At 37.1% G+C, this 16722-nt stretch overlaps 1 protein-coding gene across 1 annotated transcript in view; it reads right to left on the reverse strand.

Annotated features, from left to right (window-relative positions):
• The window catches only part of CUL4A (cullin 4A), a 41396-nt gene that overhangs the window by 16038 nt on the left and 8636 nt on the right, over positions 1–16722 (reverse strand). Inside the window, exons 4-10 of the mRNA XM_069877945.1 lie at positions 16381–16449; positions 14545–14618; positions 12546–12708; positions 9960–10049; positions 8340–8422; positions 5292–5359; positions 2302–2420 (exon numbers count right to left, since the gene is read on the reverse strand). Of these exons, the coding sequence (XP_069734046.1) occupies positions 2302–2420; positions 5292–5359; positions 8340–8422; positions 9960–10049; positions 12546–12708; positions 14545–14618; positions 16381–16449 (666 nt within the window). The remainder of the gene's footprint in view (positions 1–2301; positions 2421–5291; positions 5360–8339; positions 8423–9959; positions 10050–12545; positions 12709–14544; positions 14619–16380; positions 16450–16722) is intronic.

Raw genomic sequence — 16722 nt, forward strand, 5'->3', positions numbered from 1 at the left:
TGATGTGCAAGTTTACAGTTAAATACACTACAAGATAAATGTAAAGGAAATTATATTGAAACTGCCTCAGAAATATTAAGTGTAATGGAAAACTTGGCACTATTTTCCTTAAATCCTTTCAAGTGCTCTATTGATGGAACAAGTGGTGAAAATTCAACCGCTGCTCATCACTCCAAGATTTCTCTTTTGGCAAGGGCTTATAAGCAAAAAAACCCTAGCAGACCTGCAATAAAACAAAACTTTCCCATTTGCAAGAGGCAACCACAGACTTGACTTTCTTTTCTTGTTCCTACACTTATTATCTTAAAGTTAGAGATAAAATACCATTTGTCTAGTGAACTAAAATATCCCATACAGGAGGATTTTAACCTGTTGGACAATTTACAATTCATTAGAAACCCTAAACAGAATAACCAGTTTTCCAAGGTGAGGATGAGGAACACCTGCACAGTAACAGCAGAATAGTTTTCAACTGGTGTATTTTCATCAACTAAAGTATGCTAGACACAAAAATAGTCAAAGAGAGATGAGGAAATTCTTCCCAACCTCAGAATTTCCACTGCAGTATCTGATTATCCACTATGATCTTTCACTGAGATCCTTCTCAAGTTCAGTGTGAAGCAAGACAAACACAAGGCTGCCCACGGTTGCCCATGGTCCTCAGGTTCAAGATGCAGATCACAGAATGGTTTGGGTTGGAAGGGATCTCTGAAGATCATCTTCATATCTTACACTTATCATCATCATATCTTACACTTAGCACAACTGCCCCTTCATTAACACAGCAGCTGGACATCTGACAGCCTCCAGCAGCTGGCAAACCGAAATACAGAGAAGCTAAAGTGCACCTCTGAAATCATAAAATGGTGACTACAGTAGAGCACAGCCCTTCACCCCAGTAACCTGGCACACTCTCTGTGCTTTTTCTTACACTGGTTCACAAAAGTTCTTGAAGCCTCCCTCTAATGCATTCTGTCTATACATAATGTATGTTTGAAAGGAGGAAACTACTGACACTATAGAAAATGTTTTCTAGATTTTTGAGTCTGTAAAAAAAAATGTTAAAAAAAAACCATAAAAGGTCTTACTCCATGAGATATAAGGTATGATAAACCAATTTAACAAGTTGTTGTGAAAGGAAAGGTTCTGGCTTTCCTTCCCTTATTTTCTTTCCCTTCCTGAACGCCTGCTTCTTTCCTTGGGCCTGCATGAGAGCTTTTCTGTGATCCTCTTCAGCTCACTAAACCTGGCATAAATCCAACCTTGCCCAGGTACTGTGTTAAAATATATCACAAAGGAGTCTACGGAGTGGCACACAGCACAAAAATTAAGTCAGGAGCATCATCTGGGCGCAAGGAAGAAGAAAGAAGAAAGATATTCATTCCTGGCCACGGCAAGCGGTTCAATTGGCCCAGCTGTTTATGGATCCACAGTCTGCATTTGGGGACACCGGACAACACCATGTGGAGCAAACCCCACCTCAATTCTGAGGTTAGAGGGGGGACTATGTCCCACACGCATGGGCTGGACACTGGTGCACCACGCAGAACTCACGACATGTGCAGGAAAGGCACACCTGAAATGAACTGATGTTGTACACTTAGTCCCGAAGACTTGTGAACACATGGGCAATTCAGGAGAGAACTACCACACTGGGAATGATCAACTCCAGAGAAAAATATCTTCTGTGAAGCTTTCCTGCTTTCTTCTTGCAGACAACTAGAGTTCAAGTTCTCTGGGGCAGCGTACTACATGCATATTATGCCTAGCTAAACAAACTTGAAACATCTAAATATGACTTTGATGATGGGTTATTTTCAAAAGGAATATTCTGTTCAGCATAGCTTAAACATTCATCAGCATTGCTGTAGGCTGGTTACATGTATAACTGCTAACCTGCAGTAGAACAGCTACATTCTCACATTCCACTGATTTTGCAGCTATGCAAATGGTTGACTGTATTTGTAGCAAAACACAACATGTAGTGCAATGCAGCGTACTTAAACACATGTGCATGTTGCTCTATTTAAAAGCAAAGCAAACCAAAATAACTTCTTTTATAACATTCAAACCTATAAGGAAAGCAACTTCCAAGCAGAAATTTAAACCTCAAACTTACATGTTGCTGTTTCTCATTATGTGACTGTCATAGGTGGAGAGAAGGAGCATTAACGTCTCTCCCCATATTCACTTAAACAGAACTATGATGTGGCCACCTACATGACATTATTCTTGCTTTTGACAGAAGAAATATATGATAACAGCATAAATTTTGACATTAGTAAGAGATCTTTGAAATACCTTGATGTATTCACTCCAATGTTGCAGAAGGATCTGCTGCCCACCTTTCACCCGGCTGAACAGCTGGTACGTCTGGGTCAAATCTGATATTCTATTTTCATCGAGCAGGTTATCAAGACCTAAAAAAAAAAATGAGAAGAAAGCGCAAACTTGAACACAGTTGAATAGTTACGATGCATACAGAGATTTTTCTAATGAAATACATAAAGACCCTCCAGGGTGCTTAAAAAGTATGACATTTTAAAGACTAAATTACTGAAAACAAGTGATATTCTCAAGGTTAACACATCCCCATGTTTAAACTGCCTGAAGTGATCTGTGATATAATATTTTAAAACTATTTCAACTGAAGTACCTTCCCAACAAGGTGCTGACCGTAAGCCTTGTGCAGAACTTTTATGAACAATGCTTGATTTGAAGCGTAGTTTTAGCAAGAGATATCATAGAACATCTAAAGAATGCCAGGAAACAGTAAGCTAAGTAAACTGCCCCAAATTAAAAGTAAAGATAAATACTTTGCAAGCGGAGTGTGGCGAGCCATCTTTTTAGATTAAGAATGTGCTATGAACTGTCTGTTCTCATACAGATGGAGTAAAACAAGACTACAAATTCCTTCCAAGCAATTTCTTCAATTCACCCAACATGAGATTATGCCTTGGATTAATGAACGGAGAAGCAAAGCTCAACACAAAACATGAAGCATACCAACTACATGCACATTATGACATTTGAGAATATGATGAGTATAGTACCAGTGTAATCAGAGGCACATTGTCTGGTGTTGGTGATAGAGGTTTTAGTAATACAGTACAGCATCATCATCAAAGATTTCTGGATTTTTTTTTAAAATCCAGAAAGTTTGATTTTAAACAGGTTGACAACTCACATCATCAATGTAGCTGACACCGTACAACTGTTACACTTTACCCAATATACTTCATTAAGTCAATTTTTTTAAATGGTAACAGATAACAAAAGATTTTCAGTCACAACTGGATTATCCCATTTCTACTATATTCTTCACATTAGAAATACTTTCACTCTATATTATACCCTACACATTCAGAAAGGCAATCAATGTTCAAGAATGACATCAGGTACACTTTTTGGTACAACGGGTACGTGATATTTTGAGATTTCTGAAACTTTAAGCTATGCCTAAACTTTTGGGATATCAGAAGAATGGATGGATATACTTTAAAAATATGTAAGACAACCAATTACAAGATTTTGAATATGTGACTACTGTTCTTTTGACAGTGAATAAGGAATTAAGAAACACCCATTCCATCCATCCAAGCATCAGGTCCTATTCATTTAAAGGCAACACTACCCTAGCTTCTTTGTTATAACCTGGATTATAAAGTTTAACCTTCCCTCTTCCTCTGGCATTTGATCTGTGTGACTGAAAGAATTATTTTGTTACATACTTGACAAATAAAATACTTGACAAATAAAAGACACAGGAAAGTCCTCTGAGACAATGCTTCACACGACTTCCAGAAAGCACTGCCACAGCCTTGGAAAAATTTTTATACTTGCAGCCAAAAAACCCACTCAATGACAGTTGTAATAACACACACAAAAATATTTCTTCTACATACAGCACTTGTAAACTTTTATTCCCCAGTATCAAACTGACTAAATTACAAGCCTTCTCCTAAGGAACAAACCTACAAAACGCAGTATCTTCTACATGCATGGAATACTAGGAAGTTATAGGAAATTACAACGTGCTCTGGATCAAACAAATGCAGAAAGTTATGCAAGTCAAATGATGTTAGACTTACATTTTTTTTCTTTCTATTTTTTTCTCTGAAGTGCAGACAGAGAATGCCAAAGCTGATCCAAAAATACTACAGTCCTAAAATGTAGTAACTTGAAAAACATACAAATCTCTCCATATTTACATGGATGGTACATATGCATTATAAACCAAGAAAAAGTAAAACAAGATCACATGCTTTCTGGTTTAAGCCAAGTGATAAACAAATGTGCCACTGGCAAAGTTACTTAAAAATAATACTTGAATTCAAGAGCGAGAAGCACTAATATATATCAACAAAAAATTTAATTATTCCTACCTTCTGTTTATGATAAGCTTAAGAATAGCTCAGATAGGGTGACCATGCTTTTTTTATAAATGTATGGAAAACAGTGGAATAACTTGTTCCCAGAGTAGTTCACAGAAAACTGTGAGCATGTCTGTCTCTAAAGGGGGTGAAGCAAGAAGTGAAAGGGGTGTGTATAACAACCTGAAAGCATTAACAAAAATGGACATGATGGAGCTCGAAGATACCAGACTACCAGTGATATCTGTTTCACAGCAGTAAAGGAAACAAAGATGTAAGGACGATTTGCTAGAAGATCTAAAACCTAAAACATGGCTACTGCAAGAAAAGGAAGGGGTCGTTTAAAACATTAAAAGGTCAGGGAATACTGACGAAATCCAGAAATTCCATAAAAAGGAGAGATTAAAAGTAAAGGGGAGCAAAGAAATGGTGATTTGAAGACAGTAGTCTCAATAAGGAATTCCTAAGAAGACTACAGCTCTTATCTGAAATTGCCCGACAAAAGGTAAAATACAGACAAATGCATATGAAAATTCATTGCCTTGGAACGTTGTCAGTTCCAGTAACTCATGATTGTTGAACTATACAATCACAAGAATATATGAAGCAACTGCGCCAGTAACTGCAGCTCTCACTTATAAGTTTCTATAAGTCTAGGAAATAAGCAGTTCCAAAGGTTTAATACCTACGCCCACTGCTACAAGTCAAAGGAGATTCAGGGTGGCCAGCAACCTTTACAAATACGGAATTATATTTTAGATTTTTGTTTCCACAAATAAAATTTACTTGTCGCAGTGGATGTAAGAGTCATAGGAAGTTTTTTCCCATGGCTAATATACCTCCTGTGCAGTTCATAGTTATTGCAGACTATGAGAGTCTGTTGCTTATTGGAGATTATATCAATTTTTTAAAAAATACCTTTTTGCAAAATAGCTGATAAATGCTCTCCTAGTAGCTGTTTCTCCACACAAGCAATCAGTGGTTTCCTAAACAAAGCAAGAAAAGCATATTAGAAGTATTACAGTATAAGGGAATTCCCCCGTCACAGTGTGTTTGTGAATAATTTACATTATAATTAAAAAAATCAACAATTTTCAACAATTTAAAACAGAGGCTAAAAATTATGACAAAAATGTCACGTGATATAAATCAAGAAAGAATACAATAAACTGTGTATGTAATTATAAAAAAGAATTTCAGGTCTGAGTACCAAAACCCAAGTTCTTACACAGTAAACGAGAGAAGCTGAGATACCAAAAATCAATTAAAAAAAAAAATCAAATTTATGTTTTCTTGGAAACAAACAAGCAAACAGACAAAACAACAAAACAAAAAACTCCAGGGCTTTGAACTCCAAAATAGCACAATACACACTGGTGTTGTTCAAAACTCAGATTTTTCATCCTATTGTGTTATGCACCTACATAAGCACATATTAAGCTAGACCCACAAGACTCAAATTTGGAAAACATTTTAAATTTGGCTTTCAATTTTCCCTACTCTTCATTATTAATGAAATTTATTTTTTAAAATATTCATTTTAGACAGGTCTGAAAAGTAATGGCAAGTTTTCCTTTACATCTTTTATAGCCTAAAATAAGAAAGAAATGCCTGAAGTGCAAAGAGAGAAACAATTTCAACATTTAAACTTCTACTGCTGCTTACAATATGACAACAAAAGGCCAACTTTTTCTTTCTGAGTTAAGTTCTATAAAGTTGGTTCTCAGACCCTTAATTTATATTTTCTAGAAAAGAGGCGCTCAACCAGGATTGATGGAAGTCTTTCACACAGCATCACCTACTTCATGTACTTTATGGTTGCTAAAACACCATCTTTCCTGAAACTCACCACCAACGATTTTTCTGACCTTCCATACAATTACAGTTTTAGTCACTTCATCTCAAAAAGCTTAAATTAGAAGCTGGTTCAGAGACAAGAACAGGGATGAATAAAGTATGCAGCAGCACCTACAGAAGAAATAACTGCACGTGCTAGGACTCTTGTTTCTGGGAAAGAGATGACTTAGCAAGGATACAGTGTATTGAAAGGCAGAGAAAATATGGAAGGGAACTGACTGACACTTTCCCTTCCAACACAAGAACTGGGGTAACCAGTAATGGTACTGAGAGCCAGACTTAAACGAAAGGAGGCAATTTATCATCATCAGGTTGTCACAGATAGAAAAGCTTATGTGTATCCCAGTGAAACAGTACAAGTATTTGAAAGAGATTCAAACAGACAAATCACATCAGGTTCAGAAAAAAACCCTGAGCTGAAATTTCCAATGACTGCTATCTACAGCTGCTGACTGTCTCCAACAGAAGTAGTAAAGATTGTAGAAAATACCATCCTTTTGCCCTACAAGATCTATTCTGCCTACAGGAGAAGTAAGGACAACTTGTGTGCTTGAGACCAGGAGGCAGAGCACTATTTCCTAACAAGCAGACAAACAAAAGGAGTATTTTTCTTGACAGCTAGCTGATGAATGAGTCTGAAGTTACCTTCTGTATGGCCTCAAAGTCATCTACTTTGGTCATCCACTGACTGACCAGGCAGGAGACATGCTTATTCCAGTCAGCTGTCCAGAAAGAGGCATGTACCGATAGGCTGAATAAATGCTTCTATGGGTTGCAACAACAAACTCTCTCTGTTTTGCACAAAACTGGTTCCAAGTATTTTGAATGGTGTTTCCCATGACAATTTTGTCCTGGAAGTATCACTTCCATCTCAAGATCAAACACAGTAATTAGATCGAACATCCTCCCTGCTCTTTTCATGCACATCAGGAAAGACAGCGTGACCTGAGGACAACTCAAGGGCACCGATTTTAAGAACTGCTGTTTCTCAATGCAAAGAAAGGAAATTAGTGCACAGCCTTCAAAAAGTAGGTTTCCAAGCCTTTAGCAAAGGGTGAGATTCAAGGCAAGGACTTGACATATATCTAGACTGAATATATGATATCAACCGATTTTTAACTTAAACAGTAAACAAATACATGCTTTAACTTTATAGACGGACATAATTCCATATATTTTTATGTGACTGATTTTGCCAGAAAAAGCTAGTCACACTGCAATCAACATTTACAGGGAGAAGATTCAAGTTCAAATATGTAGCATGACAAGCATCACGTATGCATGAGTGTATACATATAAAATATTTCTGAAGAAAATAATAAGTTAAGACCATAATTTCTATTCAGTTATCCTTGTAACACTCAATAAAATGCCAACACGTCATCCAGAAAACTAATAAATAAAATAAAATTATATGGTCTTTATTAACCGCTATATTTTTTATTTAAAAAACGAAACAACAAAAAAAACACCAACAGCTTACAGCTTGACAAAAGACATGGATTTACAGCATGTCAGTGACTCTGCAGTACTTCCTAAAGGAACATTCTTATCCTAACAAAACACATGCTATTCCTCAACACCTGAGTGAAAAATGGGACAAGCTACCTTGCAGAATACATTGGCAGCTGCTGCACTAAAGCTGATCTACTATAAAATAAAATCCTGGACTGATCATGAGTGATCTTCATGTCCTCTACCCTATCCCATAATTTAACCTTTTCTTTTCTTTCTTTGCCTAACGAGCCTTTTTTTCCCTTAAGGGATTTGTGGTTAATTTTGTTATCAGTCCATGAATGGCTGAAATCAGCTGCTACTTTGATAATGCAAATTTGAGTTCTTAAATAATGCTTTGCGAACTTCAATATACACTGATAAATCTTTCTGGACAAATTTCTTCCCTCTTACTCAATATATATTGATTTTAAAGAAATCAGGTTCAGTAAAAATAAAATCTTAAAAAACTGAACTGTATCACAAGCACTGTCAAAAAGATAATATCTGTAAGATAATAAAGAAATAATCTCTGACTCTCTACAACCATGGATAACCGCACTGTTTTATGATGGAAGCTTGACTTAGGCTAGGAATGACAAAATTTGAACTCACTGCGTGCTGTGGTCTAAGTACGTTATTACTCTGTCTCCTTCTTCTTCCAAACGTTTACTAACATGGTGAAGATATTCTGGGACCTAGTGAGACAAGAGAATTTCAAGATTAACCACTGAAGTACGAAAGGCAGACAATCTTGTTCCGTGACAATTATTTTAAACTACAAATTTAAAGAGGATACAAATTGGAAAGGGATATTCCACCAGTGTGTTGTTACATAAAATCATAGAATGGTTTGGGTCGGAAGGGACCATGAAGGTCCTCTGGTCCAATCCCCCTGCAGTGAGCTGGGACATTTTCAGCTCTATCAGGTTGCTCAGAGCTCCGTCCAACCGCACCTTGAATGTTTTCAGGGATGGGACTTCCACTACTTTTCTGGGCAATCTGGTCCAGCGTTTCACCACCCGCAGCGTAAAAAAATTCTTCCTAATATCTAGTCTAAATTATGTGCTACATAATTGATAATTTTTAATATTGATATTACTTTCTATTAGAAGTGTTGTAACTGCACCTGACAGAAAGGAAGAGAAGAACAGAGACCTGAGAATTTTTCAGAGGAAGTCATTCTTTTATCAAAATGTTTCTGAGCTAAGCTAGCCCTTAAAATACCATGGAGCAGATTTTCAGCCGGCGTGAACCATATAATTATATTATTTCAATGTCAGCTTTTCCAGTGTAATATCTGTCCCTATGGAGAGTTAACACATTCAGCACGCATTACACCACAGGTACGAGACCCAGGCTTGAAATGATCAAAATATGCACACGTGCATATACATACTTGTATGCACACACATAAACATACATCTACACAAGCATGTGTATGCATTATGTGCACAAGCATAAATATGTACGTGTAGATATTGTATAAGTTAAGGTCTTTTTGTTTTTCCAGTTTTCCTCTAGGCATATAAAAGCAGTGAGACTCTTGGTCTCAAAGTCTGCATTGAAGCATTTCCCCTCAGGCCCCAGTGGAACGTGAGGCAATGAGGTGAATGGAGCAGGATTCGACACAAGGATTCACCTCAGCATCATGTAAAGAGGTATTTTCTACATGTCAGTAGTGATTCAGTATTAAAATGGAATTAATAAAGCTAGCCTTCTGTATTTTAGACCACCATTAAACTCAGCTTTTTTTTTCAGAGATAATCACATTTACAGGCTGCCCACCATATAATTTTATCTCAAAAGGACAGAAAACAAAATGTCTTGTCTATTTAACTAATAAGAAAAAGGAACAAACCAGTAAAATAAATGCGACAACAAGGTAAAAAACGAAACAGTTTACTTAGGTATTAAGCATATAGCAGAATGATGCCAGTGGATATTTCACAGCTCTTGGGCAAAAATCACATTAGCAGCACAACTTCAAGCTTTACGTGGAAATGACTTCCAGGTAATGTTACTTCAGCTACGCAAAACGTCACTGGGTTTCTCCACTCTTAATTATATATTTCAAACACCAAGGCAATCTGGATACCCTGATACAGTACTGTGGTCCCCACCAAAACCTGTGAACGCGTGTTTGTGTGCCTAGGCACCTGTGAATTTCACTGAGCATTAATACATCAACAGACAGAAACAGCATAAAAGCAATCATCTACAGCATGCACCTACCTCTCTCTCTTGCATTAATCTTTGTCCCTCTGCAGCATATAAGCAATTGGTCTCTTCTAGAAACCTCTGTTCAAACGATTCCTTGTAAACCTGCTCAAGAAATTCATTTAGTTACTTACATTAAGCTGTCAGTAAGGGTAGTGTGTTTTGTCTGTCAGGCATAGAGGGCAAGTAAAAATCTCACTAATACACACAGTTATGAGAAGCGTTAGAGCAACATCACATTAATGCCGAAATTCTCCGTTTGCCCACTGGTTTTAGAAAGACTGAGATCAAAGCTGATTTCCTAGTGCAGCAACGACATGTTTCTGTCATCAGCACTCAAATTGTCTAAATTGACAGGCTTCTGTTCAAGGTACACAGACCAACACCAGTACTCAACATAAGCACAGCAATAACATCCAATCCACCTAAGCTCAAGAATTCCCACTGATATTTCTAAGGGAAAAAAATGATACTTCCAACTAGTGAAACATTGGCACAAAATGGGCACAAATAAATACCCATCAGCAAAACAATAACATGCTCAGTGACACATCTTCAGATCTGCCAGGTTTATTTCAGTGGCCCAAAAGCAGGAAAAAAAACCTGTATAAAATAAGGTGGACTTTCTCTAAGGAAGGAACAAAGTGATCCATAAAAAAAAGGGTACCAACAACAATCACAAACATTGAAAAATTTCTGCATAACTATTAGCAGTTTAGTATAAAAATGAGGTTAGTTAGAAAGGACAACTATATACTTACAAAAAAATCTGGAAAAGTTAGCTAGGGAATAACATCAAAACAGTAATACTGTTACTGAAAATTTAGACTCCTTGAGTACACTGGAAGAATACAAGGAAATACTTCTTCCAGAAAATATAGCAGAGTTGGAAAACTCATTGTTACATTCTAGGCAGGTTTTTTTTTTATTTTGCTTATGGACTTTTAAGAGTTTTAATTTTTTTCAGTGTAAACTTAAATATGAAACTTCTGTCTCGACAAACATTTACAGCATAAAATTTCACTACCGCGGCAACACAAGTACAAATCAACTCATTGCTTCAGCCTTCTTGTTACACTAGCTCCAAGCTGAACAGGATCAAATACTAGATTTCATTTCTTACCTTCCTTGCCTTCAGGATAACTGGAAAAGCATTAACATAATAGTATATGGAACTATTTTCTGCATAAAACATGTGTAAAGCTCTACAGTATGTAACAGCTATAGAACAGGATTTACGCAAACAGGTATCAGCTTTAGGTAGCCAGTTCTCAATTGCCTAATTGTCTAAAAATCAGGAATAAGTAGAAGCTCAATTGTTTTCAAATTAAATATAAAATTTGCTTTATTAATTAATCTTTTTCCAGAAGCTAACTTCCATCAAAAGAGGGAGAAGCAGAGATCCCTGTGTAAAAGTACAGGATTATAAGCTCATCTCTACTCAATGAAGTGATGGATATTATAAAAAAAATTAGATCAGGTTAGTTTCCCTAGTGAAAAAAAGAAAACTACACTTTTGAGCCAGTGATGGATAATTCAGAACTAATCCAAATCTCTAAGAATGATCCATCCAATAAAGGGGAATGTTTATCTTTAGCAGAGTACATTGCTAGAAAAAAAAAAGTTAAAAAGTCAACAAGTATAAGAAACCAATGCAGTTAGAGAAGGTAAATAAAAAGGGGCAGGGGGAAGGTGGGAAAAAGCACACAAATTGGATTCGCACCTTCTGGTTATGTGATCAAAAAACTCATTGACAAAAGTCTGCCTTCCCTCTTGAACAATTAATTTTTTTCTAGTACGCTACAGAGTTACAGATGAAAGTCAGGAGGGTTAACGTGAAAGGCAGAAAAGCAGGTAAGCTGTCAGACCAAAAATGACTGTTGAATAGTGTTCTACGCAGTCTTCCTCTTTGAACCCATTTCTTAAACTTTCTGCCAGTTTCATAACACTGTACATCACTCGGGAACCTCAACAGTTTGTAAGAATGAAAGACACGCCCCGAATTTTATTGCACATCACACAACACTGCAGCGTTGTCGAGTGAACAACATACACCAGAGCCAGAAGCACAACAATTTTTGTTCTATTTGGTTACTTAGTATCTATGCTAATCTAAGTTCCAGCAAGTTACAGATTGACCTGATGTATTTGAAAATGTCAGCCTTAACTTTACATGTCATTCTACCCGTGGCATTTCTCCTAAGAAGTTGTCAATGTAGTGCTGGTTTTGTGATGCAGACCCTGGCCTCCAAAAAGCCTTTTTACAGGGATGGAGGTGGTCTTGTTTTGATTGCTATTATTTAACAAGCACCAGGATTAGAAAACCAGTGATTAAAACAAAATATTACACATAGTAAAAGACTTGCAAACCATTTATTTAAGAGTCTGTAGGCCACATCAGCTAAGTAAAACAGGCAAAGAGATCTCATTACCAACAAAGAATGAAAGACACTACACTGGGTAAAGAAAAGGTAAAGTTTTCAGCCTAATAGCTAGATTTTGAAGCACATTTAATAGAAGAATTATTTCTGTACAACACACAAATTAGAGTCCAAACTGTTTCTAAATGAAGGCATTATTAGTAAAGTTTGCTGTACTCACCTGCAGATCAGAAAGCATGCTCAACAAGCTCCGGAGCAAACTTCTGTCCACAGCTTCACCATTCCGTTCTCGTTCGATCAGCAGGAGGATTCCATCAATAGTTTTGTTTTGAACTTGCTTGTCACTAATGACGTGATTTCTAAATAACTCTAGCCCCATATCCCTGTGTGGATATTGAAAATTAAATCATCACACTGCTGATTCTTTCAAAAAATCTGCATTTCAGTTTGAGAAAAAATACATACATATAATATATATGTAGTGTATGTATATTATACAGAAAGAGAACACAGTAATAGAGTGTATATTCTTTCGGTGCTGCCCACTAAGATAACAAGAACTATCATAATACCAGCCTGCATGCTACCAGATGCATACACTTCAGGTAAGAACTGTAACTATCATGACTGTATTTCACATCATAGAGTTTAACATTCTCACTTTATTAAAAAATTTACCGTTATGAAAAAAAAAAAATCTGAATGTAGGCCTTAACGTAAGATTTCTTGGATCAGACAATCTACGTGTAACTTAAAAGTTTTGTTTAGAAGTCTGAATTCTTGGTATGCTTAGGACCTTATGATCACCTGTACCACATTCTAAGAATCATAGAATACTTTGGGTTGGAAGGGGCCTTAAAGATCATATGGTTCCAACCCCCCTGCCACAGGCAGGGACATCTCCCACTAGATCAGGCTGCTCAAGGCCCCATCCAACCTGGCCTTGAACACCTCCAGGGATGGGGCAGCCACAGCTTCCCTGGACAGCCTGTTCCAGTGCCTCACCACACTCATCATGAAGAAATTCCTCCTTGTGTCTAGTCTAAATCTGCCCCTCTCCAGCTTATACCCATTGCCCCTTGTCCTATCACTACAAGCCTTTTTATAAAGTCCCTCCCCAGCTTTCTTGTAGGCCCCCTTCAGGTACTGGAACTTGCTTCATTCCAAGAGGATGAGGAATTGTGCTTCTATGCCATGAAGCAGTCAATTATTAATATTGTCTTGGCCAAGGAAAACAGAGGAATCTTAGGTAAATTTTTCTATCTTTATCGTCCCCATCAGGATTTCATTAAGGGAATTTTTCCCACTATGAGGAAGACAGGCACAAAGTATGAACAGATCCCTTCAATGGCGTTCAGTAAAAGGAAGCCTAACATAAAGAGCTGGAGGAAAGCCATAGTAGAGGTCAGGAAGAAAGACGTCCACAGGACAGGCAAGGGGGGGAGAAAGATGCCAGGTTTCCCAGACAGCCTGAGGAACTGCCCAGAACATAGAGCATAGAAGCCATCTAGGAAGGGAAAAGGCACGCTCTCACTACAGTACTTTATCTTCATGTTTTTTTTGCTTTAGATGGAGTACTGACATCAGAAGGTTTTGGCAAAGCCTATGTTTATTTGCTCAGGCAGTGACATAAAATGCCCCTCAGAAGGGATGCTGAAAACCAGAATGCCCAACAATGTGACTGTGGTGTGCTGAAAGTAGAGTAGCATCTAGGAGAACTGTTCTTCACCTCTGTGTTCTGAGCTGCAGGCCTTGATGCTCAAGAGGCCAATGTTGGGAAGATGACCTGCACCTCTTCAGAGTAACTTTTTTTAAAAAACAACTGAGCAAGAAGCTGAGCATTGAATTTTGTCAAAACCAGGAGCACCTGGAGTAACTTGGCCCAGGATTAAGAGGCAAAGGCATCAGCCCTAGGAGGTTCCCCACACAGCCAGCCTCACTCAGGCTGTGACAACTGCAACTATATACATGCCTTGACTTTTAAGCATACGTTCACAGACCTTTTCCTTCTTTTACACCCACTTTACAATAAATATTTGTGGGGAAGGAGGAAATGACACATGCATACACCGACGCACATATTTCCATAAATTAACACAAAACTTTAGAGATATATTACATAGATCAAATAAAATGTGAGAAATTTATTTGCAACCTTCACAAATATAATAGATTGTTCAAACTCTAAAGATTCAAGGAATACTTACATGGATACCTACCATATAGAAGGAAGCATTGAATTCTGAAGTACGTATGTACGATCCAAAAATAAGAAAATGCTTCTGATCATGATCTGAAAATATATAAAGAAAATGTTTATCTTCACCATCATGTAACATTTTAAATTATAAAGCAACTTCTGAAAAACTACATCACATAGACATGCACCTTTATTGCTAATGCATGCATCTTCAGTGTCTGTGGTGACTCGTGCAGTGACTGGTATGTAATTTATTGATGTCAATACTATTACTAAGCAATATTAACAAATACATCGAGAACAATTTTCAAATCCATAATGACTAACTAAATAGTTCTGTTAGCCTATTATGAGTTTTAGTGCTACTGAGATACATAAGCCAATCAAACAGTACCATGTTTCGGTAAACACCCTGAAATAGCCTGCTGCCATGGTTTTTGCTTTTTTAAAAAAAGAAGCTTTAAGCAGAGCCAGTAAGAAGCTGTGCAATGGATCTTTTTATAATAAAAGTTAGCTGCCAAAATTCATGATAAAAAGGAGATATATTAACTCTAACAGGGGAGAGAAGGTATAAAAAATAACCTCTTTTTTAATTATAAAAATACAAGGGTTTTTTTTAGCTTATTATTCCTTCACATTTGTTTCTAACTTTGCTCATAAAAAGGCTACCCAGCTTTCACTTTAGCATAACTCAGGATGTCAGCAACTAACTCGCCCCTCCTAGGCCAGCTACAGAGGTTTCTTTCCCCAGTTGTCCACCTACTCCTCCCCTAAACGGTTTCACTGCTTCTGAAGCAATTCTCAAGCTGACATTGCTTCTGGCCAAGTATATTAAAGTAAAACAACAGCAAGGCTAATTCTCTTTTTCTTAAACATCACAAGTGCTAACTCAGAACATGGGCAAGAAAACTACTTGCTACAAGTTGTTGCTTTGAGCAGGAAAAAAAACCCCACAAAATAAGAACGCTCAAAAGTAATTAAAGTGAACAGAGTCCATAGTAAAAGCCTTTTTATTAAAACACAGGTCCATTTTAATTACATTTTCAAGGCAATAAACTCCAACTCTATTTTCAACAGACTGTTGCATTTGTCTTGCACAGTTTCGATAATGCTTTCCATTTTTATTTCAGATAAATATCACATACCTCTGTCCATCCCCCGCAGGGGAGGGGAAAGGGGTAGATTCAATGATTGAAAACAAAAATTCAACAATTTGGGGCATCTCTAGCTAAAGCTAAGTGACAAGGCAAAGAAAATTCATTGCAAAATGCTAGTTTACAATTACAATGATGCATTCTTAATGGGACAATTCACATAAGAGTGTCTTTAAGAGAGGATTTTTTTTTGTGACATAAATCATTGCAGAGGTAGAGGACAAGAAGAAGGGCAGAAAGAAAAAATGACAGTTTCAGTTCTTTAATCTTCCTGTTTCTTAGCCCTACAGTCAGGGCCATCACCTCTACTTTGGAAAAAAAAAAAAAGTCATAAACTAAACTACCTCTTGGAGCAATCTAAAAGCGAAGATTGTGAGTTCTCTAATTACTTAAAATTACAAACAGCAAACAATTTCAGCATAGCCTGATTAGTTTTTCTTTCCACCCATAGTAAATAGGTGTCAATATATTTTGCACTGATAATGCAACTTCATATGAAACCTATGAAAGTCAGAGTAAACACAGCAGAATGTAAGTTTTCAACAACAAAGCCAGTCCCAACTAGCAAGGGGAAAGTGAAAAGCAATACAGAAACTTGGAGGAGAAGGTGCAACACCGTCCCAACTTAAAACCATGACAAACTCCTTTTTGCCAGATTTCACCCCTCAAGTATACATATTCTGAACACACATTCAACTTACCATTTGTCTGCAATGATCTTGCCAGCATTTATTTATCTTCTTTAAAAATAAAAGACTATCCAGAGAATCTGTACAGCACCTATTAAGGAAAACTAGATTGCTAGTATCTTTTGAGGCCAGATTCTGGAGATGGATCATTGCCAGCCATTACGCAAAGCTGCTCCACGGATATTCTGATGTTACTGCGACTGTCCAGGGATAAGCAGTTAACTGCAGGGCTTCTGTCCAGCAGAGGGGTTGGCAGTTCTCCAAAAAGCCTCCCCACGTTTTCAAGGAATAACATTCACTGCTCATCAGTAATACCATCTAGTGGCTATACTGCATAACTTTCATATAGATTTA

Source organism: Phaenicophaeus curvirostris, chromosome 1 (assembly GCF_032191515.1).
Source record: "Phaenicophaeus curvirostris isolate KB17595 chromosome 1, BPBGC_Pcur_1.0, whole genome shotgun sequence".
Taxonomy (NCBI): Eukaryota; Metazoa; Chordata; class Aves; order Cuculiformes; family Cuculidae; genus Phaenicophaeus; species Phaenicophaeus curvirostris.